Source organism: Lacerta agilis, chromosome 12 (genome assembly GCF_009819535.1).
Source record: "Lacerta agilis isolate rLacAgi1 chromosome 12, rLacAgi1.pri, whole genome shotgun sequence".
Lineage (NCBI taxonomy): Eukaryota > Metazoa > Chordata > Lepidosauria > Squamata > Lacertidae > Lacerta > Lacerta agilis.
The window spans coordinates 10,221,717-10,239,815 of NC_046323.1; the positions used below are offsets into that span (position 1 = coordinate 10,221,717).

General features: G+C 39.4%; 1 protein-coding gene across 1 annotated transcript in view; it reads left to right on the forward strand.

The window, feature by feature from the left end:
• Positions 1-18,099, forward strand: part of ULK4 (unc-51 like kinase 4) — a 154,839-nt gene that overhangs the window by 72,302 nt on the left and 64,438 nt on the right. The window contains exon 32 of the mRNA XM_033165153.1: positions 6,350-6,455. Coding sequence (XP_033021044.1) covers positions 6,350-6,455 — 106 coding nt within the window. The remainder of the gene's footprint in view (positions 1-6,349; positions 6,456-18,099) is intronic.

Consider the following 18,099-nt stretch of genomic DNA (forward strand, 5'->3'; position numbering starts at 1 on the left):
GAACCTACACAAACAACGCTGACACCAAACCCTACTCAAATTAAGTAAAATAAAAACATCGTCACCCTACCCACCTATCTCCCCATCCCCCCACCTCTCTCCCCCTTTTCTTCCTAATGTCTCAACAACAAAAACTGATTTGTAAAAATGTTATATGGAAAAATACGAGAGAGACATTGCACTACCTTTCTAAATCAAGAAAATCTTTAATAAAATTAAAAAAAAATAGAATAGCCACCTATCTTTAGACTGTGATTTTGGCTTTCTGGGTGCTGGTAGGAATAACGTATACCAAATTCAGCATAAAACATTGCTGCTTCACATTTTTTCCATAGACAGCCAGTAGAAACATTGATGCTTGCTTTATTAGTTTTCACACAAATGCTACACTAAACAACTTTTTAATAGGTAAGACATAACTCCCCCCCCCCCAACATCATTTCTAGATTACTGTATCTGTAGAAGACAATATGAGGACTTCACACACACACATACACAGCCCACTCCCAATAATTATCTTGTTTGCCAACAAAGGTCATGTAGAAGCTCAGAGAGAGAGATGCCCCTAGTAACTGCAATGTAACCAGCGTAATTTCATTAAGTGGAATAACATTACTGTGCGAAATGTCATGGCACCCTATGATTTAGTTAAATTATATACCTGAAATTAACCCTTACAGTGTGTTTTGATCTGTCAAAGTTGAAAGATAAATACGAATCTATTCTCTTAGGAGCTTAAAATTGTTTCAAAACTCAATAGTACTGACAACTGTTAAGATCTGATTCATTAACATGGGCTACATAGCTAGATTTCGGGGGGGGGGGGTCCCTATTGGTTTCAAAATCTTAAAAATTATTTATTCCATCATTCTGTGCTGCTTAAAATGTAAATAAAAAGGCTTGTGCTGTAAAAAGTATTAGTTTTGGTGGGTTCGTTTCTGAATTCCAATTTATTTATTTATTTCCCTTTCCTTGTTATACCCTTGGTATTTCATAGCTGGCCTGTTGAAGCACTGAAGCAATTAGTTTTGAGAAGGCTGATTCTTCAGGGTCCAGTGCTTTCTTGCCTTTCATTTGCTGAAGCTGTACATTTTAATGAAGTTGTTTCATCTGTGTTGCCAAACACTAGAATTTTGCTGCTTCAGTTCTAATTATCTCTGCTGGCAAATGCTATGTTTTATTAAAGCTGTCAAGAGCACTGTTCATTAAATGTCCACAGTCTGTGGTGTCGTACACACAAATTAGATCAGCTTTTCTCATTGATGGATTGTGTAGAACTTAAATACTTTCCACACAAGCCTTAGAATCCAATGCAACAGCCACAAACAACTCTATATGTACATATGAGAAATACCTATGACTTCATGATACTTGGGCCAATTCAGACATGCAGAAACTGATGTGGCAGTCCTTTCACAGTACTGTGTCATCTCAGATTTCATGTGGTGGCTCAATTGCCACTGTCCTCAAACTTTTTGTGCTGCTCCAGGTTGTTTTCAGCACTCCACTGCTGGCTCAATGTCCACAAACCTGCTTCATTCTGCACTGGTAGAATAAAACTATGTTTCTCTCCATGGCATATTGGTCTAAACTGTACATAGCAGGCACTGATGGAGAAAGTATAAAGAGCACTACGCCATGTCTACTTTGAGACAGGGCTGTTTATACAATCTTAATGCAATATTAATATTTTCAACAGCATCTATGCAACATTTCATTAGACAGCTGTGTAACCGTTGATTGATTTCTGCTCAGAGAAATGTGGTATCATTAAATGTTGTCAACCTTGTGAAAGAATTGGAGAGCTGCACATATTTTTCTCTATTATACTGATACATTATAAAGTTGGATTTTATTATCTTTTTATCAACTGTATGGTGCATTGGACAGAGACTGACGTATTTATTACACTGTATTGGAAGTATTTAAGGCATCATCTGTCACTTTTATCTGGGTGATCTTTCTGCTTGCTTTGCAATTTGTATTTGACAGAGGACATGGTTTCCTATTAGTAGTTGGCTTTATTGTGGATAGTGTGCTTTTGCCTTCATATTTATTAATGAGCTTGAGATCTAAAAATGTTTTAATAATAGTATTTAGAGTTAAAATGCTTAGCAGTCATGAATCGTTCTGATTTGAATATGCCCCTGTTTGCAGTTGGAAATAGACAGAAGAGTATTGGAGTGGGCAATTGATGGACACACAGATTACTCACTAACTTTACTTGTATTTCTGTCTTGTGACTTGAAGAAGTGCAGGGGAGGTTAATAGAGACAAGTAAGGACTCATCACCTATTCTAGTCTTGGGAAGCTTCAATGTGGAGGCATGGCTCAGTGGGCTTGCTCTTCAGTTTATTCCCACCCCTTCTTCCAGAAGATGGGATCACAACCATTTTGGGTCCATCATGAAATTCTTTCCAAGTAACAGATGCTTTTGTTTGACAATTATGAGGGTTAGCTTTCAGAAATAAACCTGCCAGATTACTCACCTTTATTTTATTTTAAATTTTTATACCTGCTTTTTCAACCTGGGCTTCCAAATAAGTAAAAATAAATATACAAATTAATATAAAGTGCAGTTAAAATTATTATTCAAGTACATGGCCTGGGATCTTCAGAGTGTTATTATTTGCAGACCTTAAGGTCCTCTGTAGGGCATACCAAGAGAGGCGGCCCCGTAGGTTCAAGGGTCCTAGGTCGTATAGGGCTTTAAAGGTTAAAACCAGCACCTTAAACCTGATCCTGTACTCCACCGGGAGCCAGTGCAGCCGGTATAGCACTGGGTGAATGTGATCCTGTGGTGAGGCTCCCGTAAGGAGTCTCACCGCGGCATTCTTCACCTGCTGGAGTTTCTGCGTCAGTTTCAAGGGCAGCCCCATGTAGAGTGAGTTGCAATAATCAAGCCTGGAGGTGACCGTCGCATGGATCACAGTGGTGAGGTCAGGGCAAGAGAGATAAGGGACCAACTGCTTAGCTCGGTGGAGATGAAAAAATGCCGCCTTTGTTGTAGCTGTAACCTGCGCCTCCATGGAAAGGGGGGCATCAAAGATTACACCCAACCCCATATCGTCATCAAAGCAGCAGCAGGTAAAAATAAACACATGCTTAAATTATTTCGAAAGCCTGGGTGAATAAAAACGACTTCACATGGCACTGAATTTCTTCAGACTTGTGCCAAACAAGCCTCAATGTAAAAGTGGTGTTCCCAAAGTTAGGGTGCCACACTTGAAAAGGCCTGATTTCTTGTCACTGCCCATTTCACTGCTGAAGGCATGGAAACCATGGGAAAGGCCTATGAAGATGGTCTTAATGTTTAAACTGATTCTTGAGAGCCTCTTACATTACCTAGGTCCCAAGCTGTTTAGAGCCTTAAATGGTAAAACCATTGCCCTGAATTGTGCACTGAAATGGACTGGGAGCCATGGGAATTATTTAAGGACTAGTGGTATGTGTTACATATGTCTGACTCCAGCCAGCAACCTAGCTGCTGTATTCTGTACCTGTACTTGTTTCTTTGCAACTATCAAACTCTGCAACATCTCATAGGCTGGATGTTCCGATGGCATTGTGTTTAAAGCTCAAGAGGCTTCTAAGTTTTTCTTTCTACAGGCTTTGTTTGTGCCTCTCCAGGATCAGGGTTGGGGAAATAAGGTTTCCAAGTTGACCATCTCCAGGTGGCTAAAGGGAGGCATTAGCAAGATCTGACTGACACTAGCATTACAGAGGAGTAATGCTCAGATGATGCTCAGATGCTGATGATACTACCTTGATGGCAGAAAGTGAGGAAGAATTAAAGAACCTTTTAATGAGGGTGAAAGAAGAGAGCGCAAAATATGGTCTGAAGCTCAACATCAAAAAAACTAAGATCATGGCCACTGGTCCCATCACCTCCTGGCAAATAGAAGGGGAAGAAATGGAGGCAGTGAGAGATTTCACTTTCTTGGGTTCCATGATCACTGCAGATGGTGACAGCAGTCACGAAATTAGAAGACGCCTGCTTCTTGGGAGAAAAGCAATGACAAACCTAGACAGCATCTTAAAAAGCAAAGACATCACCTTGCCGACAAAGGTCCGTATAGTTAAAGCTATGGTTTTCCCAGTAGTAATGTACGGAAGTGAGAGCTGGACCATCAAGAAGGCTGATCGCCGAAGAATTGATGCTTTTGAATTATGGTGCTGGAGGAGACTCTTGAGAGTCCCATGGACTGCAAGAAGATCAAACCTATCCATTCTCAAAGAAATCAGCCCTGAGTGCTCACTAGAAGGACAGATCCTGAAGTTGAGGCTCCAGTACTTTGGCCACCTCATGAGAAGAGAAGACTCCTTAGAAAAACCCTGATGTTGGGAAAGATGGAGGGCACAAGGAGAAGGGGACGTCAGAGGATGAGATGGTTGGACAGTGTTCTCGAAGCTACTAACATGAGTTTGGCCAAACTGCGAGAGGCAGTGGAGGATAGGCGTGCCTGGCGTGCTCTGGTCCATGGGGTCACGAAGAGTCGGACACGACTGAACGACTGAACAACAAAGCTGCTTCGGAAGCCTTTTCAAGGTCATTTACCCATTCTGGGTATTTGTAAAACCATCATGTGAGAGTCCATGCACCCCTTTCCCAAGGGGTATAGATTCAACCATGTCAGTGGGCACAGCATTTGGTAGAAAGGTGCAGCAGAAGGTTTTCGTAGGGGGTCTGTAGTCCCTAGACACACCATCCGTGTATTGGTACTGTTGCTATGTCTCAATTGTGTTCAGTTCCCTCTAAGAACCACTGGGGAAAGCATACCAACTTTCTTACCTGTGAATTTCTGTTCAAAGAGGCTTCTCAGGGGCATTCTTCTTGTCCTGGGTTCCAGGAGAGTTTCACATACTGCTGGGTGATCCAGATCCTTATAGCATCTGTTGCCACCGTATATGTGGGAATGTAAAGAGGTGTTTTCGATTCACTTCCACACCTTGTCTCCCTGGTTTCTGTTTGCCTACAGTTGATAATGTATGGTTCAATGCATAATGTGTAGTAGTGTGTTTTGTTTTATATGTTGTTTGTTTTGGGGGGGTTGCCTGATACTTCCAGTTTTGCCTGGGGAGTGGTGGGTGGTTTCTCCTAGCAGAGGAAGCAGGTTTGGATGGCTCTGTCTGTGAGCTCCAATAGGAGGTATCGTCCCACAGGTATTCAGTAGCTTTCAACACATATTCACAGGTAACAAATTTATGTTTCCAGCTTCTTCTGTTGTCTCCCTTTGGCAGATTTCAGATCTGTTTTATAAAGTGTTGTACACCTTGATGATACAGTGGTATAAACATTTAAATAAATAAATAAATAAATCATATCAGTAAATGTGCATAGTCAGCGTTGTGAAACTGTATATACTTCAATGTATCAGTAAAATTAGTTGAGTTCTAAACTGCCGGTGGGCTGTTTTAAAGTTTTGTTTTATTTGCTAATATTATGCTAGGTAACTGGGCAAGATTGAGTGTGGGACACATACATGAACCTAAAAAGTGGGGAAACTGTCAGAGACCCATCAAGAGCCTCTTCTCTCGTGGGGGTGCTCAGGAAGTCATTGGGGAGTGGGCTTTGAACAGCCGGATAAAGATAACTCCCTGGAAGGGTTCAGGAATGGCTGTGAAGTGTGTAGATTCCTTTGTTCCTTTTGACAGCAATTCCCCCATTTGCCCCCCCCCCTTTTTCCCTGAGGCAACTTGGATTGTAGATTGCTTGGTATCCAAGCACAAAGCACTTGCTTCAAAAAATGAAAATAACAGAAAATATCTAATACTTTTTTTAGGATTGGCAACAGATTTTGAGTTATCATTAGGAGGAAGTACATTGCCTACTTACCAGTATTTAGTTTATTGTATTTTGTCATCACATTGGGACACCATTTGGATTTACGTCCTCTGCTACAAAAATGGCTTGGGCTGCTCCTGTATATTTTGATTGTTTACTTTTGTTACAGTTTGAAAATAAACACTAAAAGCACTGCTGTTTAAATTAATGGTTACAGGTGACAAGTATCTTATTTGATTACATCTATACATTTTCTTTATATAGTTTATCAGTGCTTGTAGCCACAAAGTCAGATCTGGAAATATAAATCAGGATTGTATATTGGAATTTTACTTGATTGCCATTCTTTGTATTGTAATATGTGCAATAGCAAGTTTCATTATGGTCAAAGTTAATCTGTTGCATATCTAGAATAAACATTATATAAGATAGGTACGTATTATCAGCTATTTCCAGCATCAGCATCCTAGAGTCTTCATCACCCACTGGGCTTCCTTTTCAATGTGACTTAACCTATTGTACATTTGGAATGAAAATTCTTATACAGATATGTTTTCATTGCAGGAACATCAAGGTGCACTTCTGGGGAATACAATGCAAAATGCAGTGGCAGTCTTGAATAACCTGGTTTCCTGTAGGAAAGCAAACATGACATTACTTTATGAGCAAGGTATGTATTTTAACACTGTTTCACTGTACACCTATTGTACACAAATATTTGGCAGCATGTTTCTTCAGAATGTGACTTAGGAAGAATAACCATCTCAGAATGGCTTCCATCACTGGTGATTTCTCCTTAATTCCAGAATTTGGTATGCTTCAACAGTTACAGAGTCAATAACTTTTTTTAATTCCCCACAGTTGCCCTAGCTTAAGGAGAGGAGACTCCAGGCTTATGGGATCTACTTTCCTTTTTACTAGAAACTCAAGATCCATCAGTCAGAGTCAAGTGTAAAATAGTGGCTGGAGTTTATGAATAGAACTAAACTCATAGCCCATTTTTTTAAAAAAATACACTCCCAAGCTTTCCTCCAAGATTTCTTTGGACTTCTCTGCACTTGAGTTTAATGTGTGTATCTGAAGCTGTTTGTGTTCCCATTTAAACAGCATCGTCTACATAATGTCCCACTCAAACAGTTTTAAAACATCATAAAAATTCTAACAGTTTAAAAGCATTCTCAGCCAGTGACCTCGGGGTTGCCAGGTGGAACCCTCACAGGGATGTTATTCATATGTCTCTAGAGTGTTTGGTTTCTTTTTTTACTTAGATAAAGTTTTATTGGTTTAGCCCTCAGATTTTGTCTGATATGCTACTCTGTCTTGCTGCCAAGAAACTACATTTGAAAAGCAAATCAAAGAGCCTAGTTAGTTTTTGCATTTCTTTCTTTTTTTTGTCTAAGAATTTGTGTGCATTAGATGAAGGATATTATAGCATGACATCCGGTTTACCTATTACACACATTGCATGATGCATCTCGCTTCTTGACTTTCTGAACTTTTAATGTTTGCCTGTTCAACTGCTCTTACAGCTATAGCAAGGGGGGGAGGCACAGGACTTTATGCTTTTCCCATGCTGTTCAAAATGCACTTTTTTCATCTTGAGCAACTCTTGATGTTTGAAGAACAGGGAATTTTTTTTAAAAAAAAAACTTTGTGAATCAGCGCTGAGAACTGTATTCAGCAGTGTCCAAAAGCACACTGTCTCATCTGAAATTAGTCAAAGACAGGAAGTCAAAGGTTACCAGAACACTTGGAGAAAATAAAAGAAATCATTTTAAATAGTACTACTGTGATTCTGTTTAGGAATTTTAGTTATCTAATTATTTAATTAATAAACTGCCTTTGAAGAGATTTAAATAAAATTGCATATCATCAGAACCCAAAATATCTTTCTATATGATAAGAAAGCATTTATACTTTGGGCTCTGATGATATGCAATTGTAAGATAGATTACAATTTATTAAACAAAAGCTACCAGTCTACATTGTCGTTTTCCATCTGCATGACAGTAACAAACCAAGCCCAAAACAGCATCAAAAATTAATAAGCATGTTGCTCATTGGCACAAAAAACGATTGATGGAGATAGTTGGAATATATTTTAATTGCATGCAATACAATTCTAAGCATATTAACTCAGAATTAAGTTGCACTGAGTTCAATGGGAGGTACACTGGTACCTCTGGTTACGAACTTAATTCGTTCCGGAGGTCCGTTCTTAACCTGAAACGGTTCTTAACCTGAGGTACCACTTTAGCTAATGGGGCTTCCTGCTGCCGCTGTGCCGCCACTGCACAATTTCTATTTTAAGGGAAATTCCATTATGCCGAATAGGCTTCCTCGTGAGAAAAGGTAAAACTTGACAGCTATGTCCTGAAGCAAAGTTCATAACCCAAGGTACTACTACCGGGTTAACAGAGTCTGTAACCCAAAGTATTTGTAACCCGAGGCACCACTGTATTTCTCTGTAAGTGTGCATAAGATTGAAGTCTCAGTCACTCAGAAAAAAAGGTTTGTCTACTCCTTGCTTATTGACAAAGGCAATTTCGAATTGGGATATTATTTAAGGGTACTTGGTACCATTGCTACAATGGCTGCACTTGTACCATATGTGAAATGTTTCTCTACCAGAAACTGTACTGAATTTTGTGCACACAATAGAAATTAAGATATGTTGCTTAGTGATTGTCATGTGAAGTATCAACAACCCTACAATCTTTAATAATAATAATAATAATAAGAAGAAGAAGAATATTTAATATCCCACCCATCTTACTGTGTTTCCCCAGTCACTCTGGGCGACTTACAACATATATAAAAACCCAACAAAGCACCAAACATTAAAAAACAAAATATCCTATACGAGCAACAAACAAACCAACAAATCAATAGAAACCAATAATAACAACAATAATGAGCATTGTACGTGGGGTCAAGCCTATGAATTTCCTCTAATTATTCACTTTTTAAAATCAACTAATACTTTAAAAACAAAGTTTTAAACAAAATATTTTGAAAACAATGCAGCTTAAATGCAAATCAAAAAAGGCAAAAGAAATCAAATTGCTCTTAATAATTAATAGTGGTACTCATCTTTTAATCAGTTGTTATTTTGGAAGGTGAAAGATGTAAATCAATGCAGGAACAGCCTGTTGGTGTCATTGATATTAAAGCAATGGAGAGAAGTTAACTCTAATGTGTTACTTTTTATCTTCAGAAATTGCTGCGCAATAAACCTTGAATTATAGGCTGTCCCTTTATTTTAGAGTTGCTGTACCTGCTGAATATTGGATACTAAAATAAAATTGAATTTCCAGAGTATCACCTAAATTGTCATAACCATCATGTAGCCTGAAAGTGGTTGTGTAAACAAGCACCTTACACACATTATTGTGTTAAAGCTTCCAAAGGCAACTTTCAATAGAAATGGCTTGTCACAGTTGTAAATACACAAAGAAGACCTTTAGTGAAATCACAAATGAGAGCTTGCAGCAGTTGTTACATCCAAGATTGTATTAAGAGAAAACAATAGGCCCTTAATGCATGGGCAGTTATTAAAAAGAGGATTAGGTCTGCAATAAACCTTGGTAGAAGACACTTAATAACTCATTTACACCTCATGAAAGAAAGATAATAGTAGTCAACCTTCACGGGTGAGGTCCTCTGTTCCATCTTGTAGTCCACTGCTTTGACTTTTAGTCAAATGTCAAGAGATTAATTAGATTTCAAATGTCTTTGTGCCTGTCGTATTGTTAAAGTCTTTTAAATCTTGCATCCTTAAAGTGACTCCTCTGAGAGCAGCAATCCAGCATTAACGCTTTTAATCAAAAAAAGGTCATGTGTCAGCCTTTTATATTTTTAATATATAATGGGCAATTTTCGAAAGGTTCTGAGATCCTGATAAGCCCCAAAGAGAGTACAGCATGCTTAAATGCTTGCAGGACCCTTCCTGTATGTATAGGTAATTTTATTACAAGTCCAATCTCCAGAGTCAACTTTTCTCTTCTGTCAGCCCTTACCCAACTCCTACGTTACACTGTCATAGTTGAATAGATCTTGAATCCCTCGTTATTTCCCATACTTTCCATTTCCATCTGTTAAGCACAACCTTGCCTTGAAATAATGTATACTATTTTGAATATCTTACATTAAGAATGTAATATTTTGTGGGGCCACATTGTGAATGGATTTAAGGAAGAAGCAGTATTAGTTCAATAAAATGCCTGATTAATATGCCGTTTGGTCCAGAATCATAGGGTTTTTTTCTTAAACAAAGGAGTTCAAAAGTTGCAATAAAGAGACATAGAGGGCCATTAAATAGGTCGCTTTTGTAGTTGTCTAATTGGGAGCAACTAAAGTGTTTTGCTTTTCGAGTAATTCCTGCTTTTCAGATGTTAATACTATTTTTAATACTAGAATTTGTTGAGATTTTTAAAAAGTTTTAATAGTGGAGCTCTTGACTGATCCTTCATCATGGCTTGGGCACAATCTGCACATGTAAAAACCTAGGTGATATGAAGTTTCTGACTGTGTCTCTTGTACCACAATCCTAGACCAGGCATATAAGTCGACCGTGTCTTTATGGAGAGGGCTGTACTTCAGTGGCACAGAATGTGCTTTTCATGCAGAAGGTTCAAATATTAATTTCTGGAATCTTCAGTAGGTCTGGAAAAAAGATCAGTTCTAAAACTGTGGAGAGGAGCTGGTATTCTGTTTAGTGCAGGCATGGCCAAACTTGGCCCTCCAGCTGTTTTGGGACTACAACACCCACCATCCATAGCTAACAGGACCAGTGGTCAGGGATGATGGGAATTGTAGTCCCAAAACAGCTGGAGGGCCAGGTTTGACCATGCCTGGTTTAGTGGATGATACAGTGGAGTGTGTGTGTGTGTGCAGATATGCTTCTGTACACATGGTTTTGCTTTGTATGTGGCTGCTGCACATGCCAGCTGGAGAGTAACCATGAGTTTTTGAAAGAATAAATAATGGGAATAATTTTGTAGAAGTGTAGTTAAAGGTTATAAATTGGAATCTAATGTTGACAGGGCCACTGTGTAATGTGTCAGATATAATTATAAAAACTCTCAGAAGTTGCTGGAGAGTAAATTCAAAATGTGGTTCAAAAGTTATCTAGAACAATCCTTTGTAATACCTGATAGACAGCTTTTATGGTGATTTTTGTCCAAAATATGCTCTAAATCCAAGATCCATGTGTCAGAGAGCAATTAAGGCTTGCATAAAACTTTGAAGATGAAAAGTGCTAAACATAGTAAGAATTAAGTACTGTTAATTACCATTCTTCCATTCCACCTAATATCTTTATTCTGTGATATTTAATTGGCTCTACTGGAATTAGCACGTTTTTTAAAGCATTGAACTCAAACCATCCCTTAGAAGGACAGTTCACTTCAGTAAGGAGAGTACTTTTTATCCCGTTCTTGCATATTTCTTATTTGAATTTGGTTGTGCTCAATGCTTATGTCCTCAGAAAAGAAATGTTAGGGCTCAGCTATGTGTGGGAACACCACCCTCTGATCTGGGAACCTCTCCCTGATAATCCCCGTGTGCTGCTACTGAGTAATGAGTGAAATGTACTCTGTACCTCAAAGGTACCTTTTTTCAGTCTGAGGGCTGCATTTTTTCAGTCTGAGGGCTGCGGATGGAGCAGCAGGTGTGACTCTTGCTATGTACACTCCAGCTACACAAAATTCAGACACATCATCATCAAATTTATCACCTGCCCTTTAGCAGCAGAACCAAGGGCAGGTTACAACAATTTAATATTTAAAACAAACATTTAAAACAAACATTTAAAACAGATTACAATAACAGGAATAGGTAAGACCTGAAAGCACATCTCAGGTGTCAAAGAACAGGTATAGAGGTGAGTCTTCAGCATTTGCCAAAAGCTATATAGTATATTGCTAGGCACACCTCTAGGGAAGGGAATTCCACAACTTTGGGGCTGCTCTCCTGGGCCACCTCCACCCCAAATCTCTGAGAGAGAGACAGAGCTACCAAGAGGGCCCCCTCTGCTGATCTTAACACCCTAGAGGGTTTGTAGTGAATGAGACAGTTTTTCAGGTGTTTGGAACCTAAGTCATTTATGACTTTAAAAACTAGCACAAGCATATTGAATTGGACCCAGAAAGCTCTCGTGCCAGGCAAGCAAGGGGTATTATTACAGATCAAAAACATGTTACAGTCAGGAAAAAGCCACTGAGGAGGGCACAGAGCAGGGGCAGTTGTATGGGGAGAAGGTGTTGCCTGGGAAGAGAAAAGAGATGGCCCACAAAGAGATGGTTTGGAGGGCCTGAGGTTCCTCATCCCTGCTGTAGCTTCTTGGTTGTACTTCGCTCAGTTTTTGCTCAATATATTCTAGGGTTCACCACTGTAATGGAAAATAAAGTAAAACCAGATTATGAGTTATTCTGGATTTCAGGTAACACTGTGCCCTTTGATTTCTAAAACCTGATCATGAATAAATATGCTGCAATATAATAAATTGAGAAGATATATAATGAAAGGGTTAACTCTTTCCCCCCACCCCACTGAAATTTCCACAAATAAAATACTCCTTCCTCAAAAATAATGTGAGGTAGGACAGAGAAGTACCTGTATGATAACTATGTTTACCAGAGTCTCCCAGAGCAGATGTTCATTGCCCTCCAGATGCCTCTGTGAATAATTAACAGGTCAGAAAATTCTGTTTTTTTCTATCCATAGGGCAAATTTGTGTGTGTGTGTGTGTGTGTGTGTGTGTAAAGGGTCCCCTGACCATTAAGTCCACTCATGGAAGACACTGGGGTTGCAGTGCTCATCTCGCTTTACTGGCCGAGGGACCCGGCGTACAACTTCCGGGTCTCATGGCCAGCATGACTAAGCAGCTTCTGGCAAACCAGAGCAGAACACAGAAACACCGTTTACCTTCCTGCCAGAGCAGTACCTATTTATCTACTTGCACTTTGACGTGCTTTCAAACTGCTAGGTTGGCAGGAGCTGGGACCGAGCAACGGGAGCTCACCCCATTGCGGGGATTCAAACCGCCGACCTTCTGATTGACAAACCCTAGGCTCTGTGGTTTAGACCACAGTGCCACCCGTGTGTTTGGGGGGGGGGAGTGTTAATCTAGACCAGGCATGTCCAACAGGTAGATCGTGATTTACTGGTAGATCACTGGCTCTCCTCTTCCCTAAAAAAAGCTCAACAACTTTGACCTGAACCAGTCTTTAACTCTGCGAGTAGATCACAGTCTCTTGGGAGTTGGCCACCCCTGATCTAGACAATGGCACCTTGGCAGAACAAGCAATATGAAACTCCAATATTGCTATCCCAGTCTAATTCTTCTCCCTCCAGTTGCATTTATTTTTGAAATGCAGGGTATTATAATCACCAATCTTCCACATTGTGTCTGGTTGGGCCCTCAAGAAGGTGGATGTGGCATTCCAAGCTAGCCTTTTAGACAAAGGCAGCACTTTGGCCCATCCAGATAATAAAAGTTGGGGAGAGCCACTTTAAAGAATAATAAAGCACAGCTGAGGCACTGTCGTTTTGTCCATCACTGAATGTACAAGAAGTATGATTTAAAAATTATAATTATAATAACAGCTGCTACTAAGGGTTTCCCCATCAAAAGGAATACACATAGAGGTCACGTTAGTCTTCTCTATTTTCCTAAATATGAAATTGTGTAAGTATTAAGTGCTATGTTGTGATTAACATTAGATAATTTTCTGTAATCATTATTAGTTTGTGGTATTATTTTTAGGCCGATACTCTTGTGTGCTAATTAGTGTTAACTTTTTTCAAGTGTTCCCAGGTGCTGGAATGCATGTTGACAGTTGGTAACAAATAATTTAATTGTGTGTGTGTGTGTGTGTGTTGTGTGTTGTGTTGCTTTTCCTATCTGCATTTTACAGGTGGTTGTCAGAAGTGGCTCTCAGTTTTTTAAATATAGCCAGCAATTTTGTTAGGAGGGGTGCTGATGTAAAGAGATGGTGCTGATGTAAAGTGTTTAGAATCTGATGCTAATGATCAGGGTTAAGTCTTATTTGACAGGAAGTCTATTGTTCCCTCTCTTTCCGATTAATGTAGTCAAAACTGCAGAACCTGTGCACAATAGAGAGGAATCAGCAGATCCCAGGTAACCTCTAGCTTTAGGAAAATACAAAAATTATTTAGGGGGAAACCTCTTAAGGGGCAGTGCCCCCCAAAACCTCACAATGGACACCAAGTGCTGGCTGAACAAGAGGGGGAAATTGTACATTTTAAGGGTAATGGAATGGGGGAAAGGAGAAAAGAGGAAGGGACACAGGTATTAGAATGATTAAGAGAACCTTCATACCATAAAATTTGTCACAGAATCATAGAATTGTAAAGCTGGAAGGGACCACAAGGGTCATTTATTCCAACTCCCTGGAATGCAGGAATCTTAAGCCCAACATGGGGCTCGAACCCGTGACTCTGAGTTTAAGAGTCTCATGCTCTACCAACTGAGCTCTATTGCAGCTTCTTTTACTGGTAGACACTGAGGAGCTGTTTTTTAAATGTCCCTGTGACAGAAGAGAGCTGCCCCTCGAAATCGGTGGAGAAAGCTAAGATTTAAATGTAGCTGGGTTTAGGCATGTCCCCCCCCACCACCCATATTTAAAAGAACAAAAACCAAATGTAGACAAACCCAAAACAGCCCAATGAGGACTGTGCATGCACAGAATGTTGGCTCAGTGTTGGAGTAGGGGAGGAAAATGTGGTGTGGGTGGGTTAGAAAATGAATTGGAGTGCTGGAACCAAAGAAGTACTGCACAATGGTACTTCTTTGGTTCCAGCACTCCAATTCATAAGGAAGATCAGGCAAGAATACAAGAGTTCGCATGTGGCATGTATAAGCAATAACAAAAAAATGCTGGCCTCCCATGCTTAAAAAAAAAAGTGATTTGTTGTTGCCACATGCAAACTCTGTGTGTATTATTGCCTGATCTTTGTTATTATTCTAACATTATCTCACCATCCTGTGCATTCCTAGAATCATGAGCAACTAAAATGCACAGGACAGCTGCTTTATGCCATAGAGAAAAGAACCTGTCTAAGCAAAGTCGTTACACTGCATAAGTCTTATTTTGTTGTCTTCAAAGTGGATGGCTTGGAAGGCTTGTTTCAGCACTGCAGAAACAAAACACTTCTGCTTCCCACCACCAGAACAACCCCCAGTCTTTTACTCTATCTTAGGAAGGAAGACAGGAGGTAGCTAATCTAAAAACACCTTGCAGCTGGAGGGGATGAAGAAAAACAGAGGTTATTGCCAGAGTTTCACTGGGCTCTCCAAAGTGAGTCTAACTCCGAGGACCATGCTTGCTTTTCTCTCCAGTGCCAAAGTTGAAGCTGTGGGAGGGAGCATGTTGTCTGCACAAGTTCAGTGACCAAACACCCAAGCCTGCAATCTTATATATGCTTACCTAGGAGTAAGTCCTATTGAATACAGTAGCATTTCTGAGTGGCCATGCATTAGTTGCACTGAAGGAGATAGGAATTCATGAAGCCTCATAATCACCTACTGAAATTAATTATTTTTTCCATTGAGTTAGATTGCAACACAAGATTTCAATCAAGTATGGCTGGCTTTACTACACTAATAGTAAAATTAGTAAAATGTTCATATATAATGGAAGAGTAATATAAAACTCCAACACTTCTATCCCAATCTAATTATTCTCCCTCCAAAATATAATGAAAGAGTTAGTACATCATTTTGGAGTAGCAACTCCATCATGCACAAAAGACCCTACTGATAAAGTGGTAAATGGAGTGCCAGCAATTATGAATAATAATTAAATGTATCTTATGTAATTTTGCAAAAGGTGCAGATTTCTAACTTATAAGTGGACTCCACTTATAAGGAACTATGGGTAACACTACCTATGGTTACTTTAAACAGACCAACTTGATAAACCATGGTTTAAAGATAATTGAATGAAAATTACCCATAGTATAACCACAGTTGGCTGTACTAGACAATACAACAAACCACAGTTAAATGAAAGCAAAAACAAGCTCTTCCAAACTCCTCCTGGCCCTGTGGGAGTAGGTTGAAGTTATGCATCCCAGGGACCAGGCTGGGACAAACTAGGAAACACCTCAGACTTCAGCTTTTACCACCCACCAGCTGATTTCTGTAGGCATTGGCTGAGTGAGTGAGTTCCCTAGTAGATGTAGCAGACTTTGGCTCTACCACCCATCAGTGAATGCAGCCTAACATATCTCATGATTGTTCCAAGGATAAAATGGACATGGAGAGAATCAAATAGCACCCACCCCCCGGAGTTTGTTGGGGGAAGGACAGGATAAAAATGTATTAAAATAAATAAGATGCTGAAAAAGGATTAGAACTAGAAATATACCATTTCTCTATTTAATGTTAGTCTTTAATACTCGCAGAGCCTCTTTTCCATTTGTAGGCTGTTTCCAATTAGACAAACACTGGGAAAGGAGGGATACATTTCAAGAAGCCCAAATTTGTAGTATGCTTTGTAGCACCATTGTAAAGCATGCTTTACTGAAGAAGCAAGTGTACCTGGCAAGCATTACATTTTCCACCTTTGAAAGATTCAAGCCACGTGACGGTTCATAAATATTGCCATTCTCTCTATTGGCCTCCTTAAGTACAACCTATCTGCTTTGAACAGTTCACTACAAGTCCTACAAGTCCCCAGTGCTGATTTGCAGGCACTGCTAATTTGCATACTACCAGCAGAAAACAAGCAATTAAAAGATAAAATATGCTGCATCATAAAATTCCTCAGTAAGCTTTACTAGGTTTTAATTATTTTCATATTTCACTAGTAACTGAAATATTAGGTTGAAGATCTTAGTACAGGACTTTCCTTTTAATTCTTGGTAGATGAATTTCAGCAACTAAATTTGTAGGTCAGAGGCGGATTCTAAATATATTTTCATTACAGTACTTTAATTACAAAAGGGTGGAGAGGGGAAAAAAATATTTACCCATCATACAAATGAAGATACCCCATTAAAACTGGAATTAAAAAAAAAGATCAGACTAAGAGTTCTGAAGTGGAAGTAAGTCACTCCAGCAGTGCATGATGGAAAACAGCCATATTCAATCACAGGATGAGACCTCAAGGCATACTACAAGAATCAGTGTAAAGTTGTTTTAAAGTTACAGGTAGGTAGCTGTGTTGGTCTGCCATAGTTGAAACAAAATTAAAAAAATTCTTCCAGTAGCATCTTAGAGACCAACGAAAGCTCATACCAATAACAAACTTAGTTGGTCTCTAAGGTGCTACTGGAAGGAATTTTTTTTAGTTTGTTTTAAAGTGGTAGCCATCAGGTGGCAGTGTTTTATAAATCACAATCTGAACTTTTTTGTGTTTGAAGGGCAGCATCAAAATCTCTATATAAATAAATAACCAGCAGTTCTCCTAATTAATTTAGTAGATTCTATAAATTAGGCAAGTTATAAAGGTCTGATTCTTCATCATCATCATCTTTTTGCTCCAGTATAATTGTCAGCCTATTTCATTGCATGAGTCAAGGTTCTATTGTTTTGCCAGAGGAAAACATAAAAATAATTCCAAGCCCACTAAAAGTGGCAGGCAAAATCATTATAGCATGCCAAAAGGGACATGCCTGCTTCTGAAAATCACCAGCACTGAAAAAAACAGCAACAGTATCATAAAACCATAAGTATCTGTGTCTTGCAATTTGCTGCCTACTTGCACAAATATGTACTGTATATTCTGGCATATAAGACTACTTATAAATCCAGGAAAATCTTCTCAAAAGTTGGGGGTCATCTTATACACCGGGTGGAGAATCTGCGGTCGAGTTTATCTCAAACTATATTTTAACTGGTATATTTTAACTGGAAAAGTTGGGGGTCGTCTTATACGCCAGAAAATATGGTATCTCAACTTCAGTGTAAGAAAAATACAGTATTATTGTCAAAGCTGGGCAAAAAACAAGTTATTTAGATTTTGTATTGCTGAAGCACTGCATAGGAGCCAACTCCTAGGGGCTGAGATCCCTTGGGGGGGGGGCTCATTAATATCTGAGGGAGCTGGGCCCCTCCAAAATTGATGGGCATTGCCATTCAAATGGCGTGCATACACCGCATATTGTGATCGATTTTGCGAGGCAGGGCTTATCTGGGCCCTCCAATATTTTATTCAGCTTGGCACCCCTGAAACATTCAGTTTCACAGCTGCGAAGCAAAGCAGCAAACCAAAGCCCTTTTCTCCAGCTTTGAGCTGCAGAGCGGGGCAGGGATCTTCCCTGCAGATGTGTTGCATCCTTTGAAG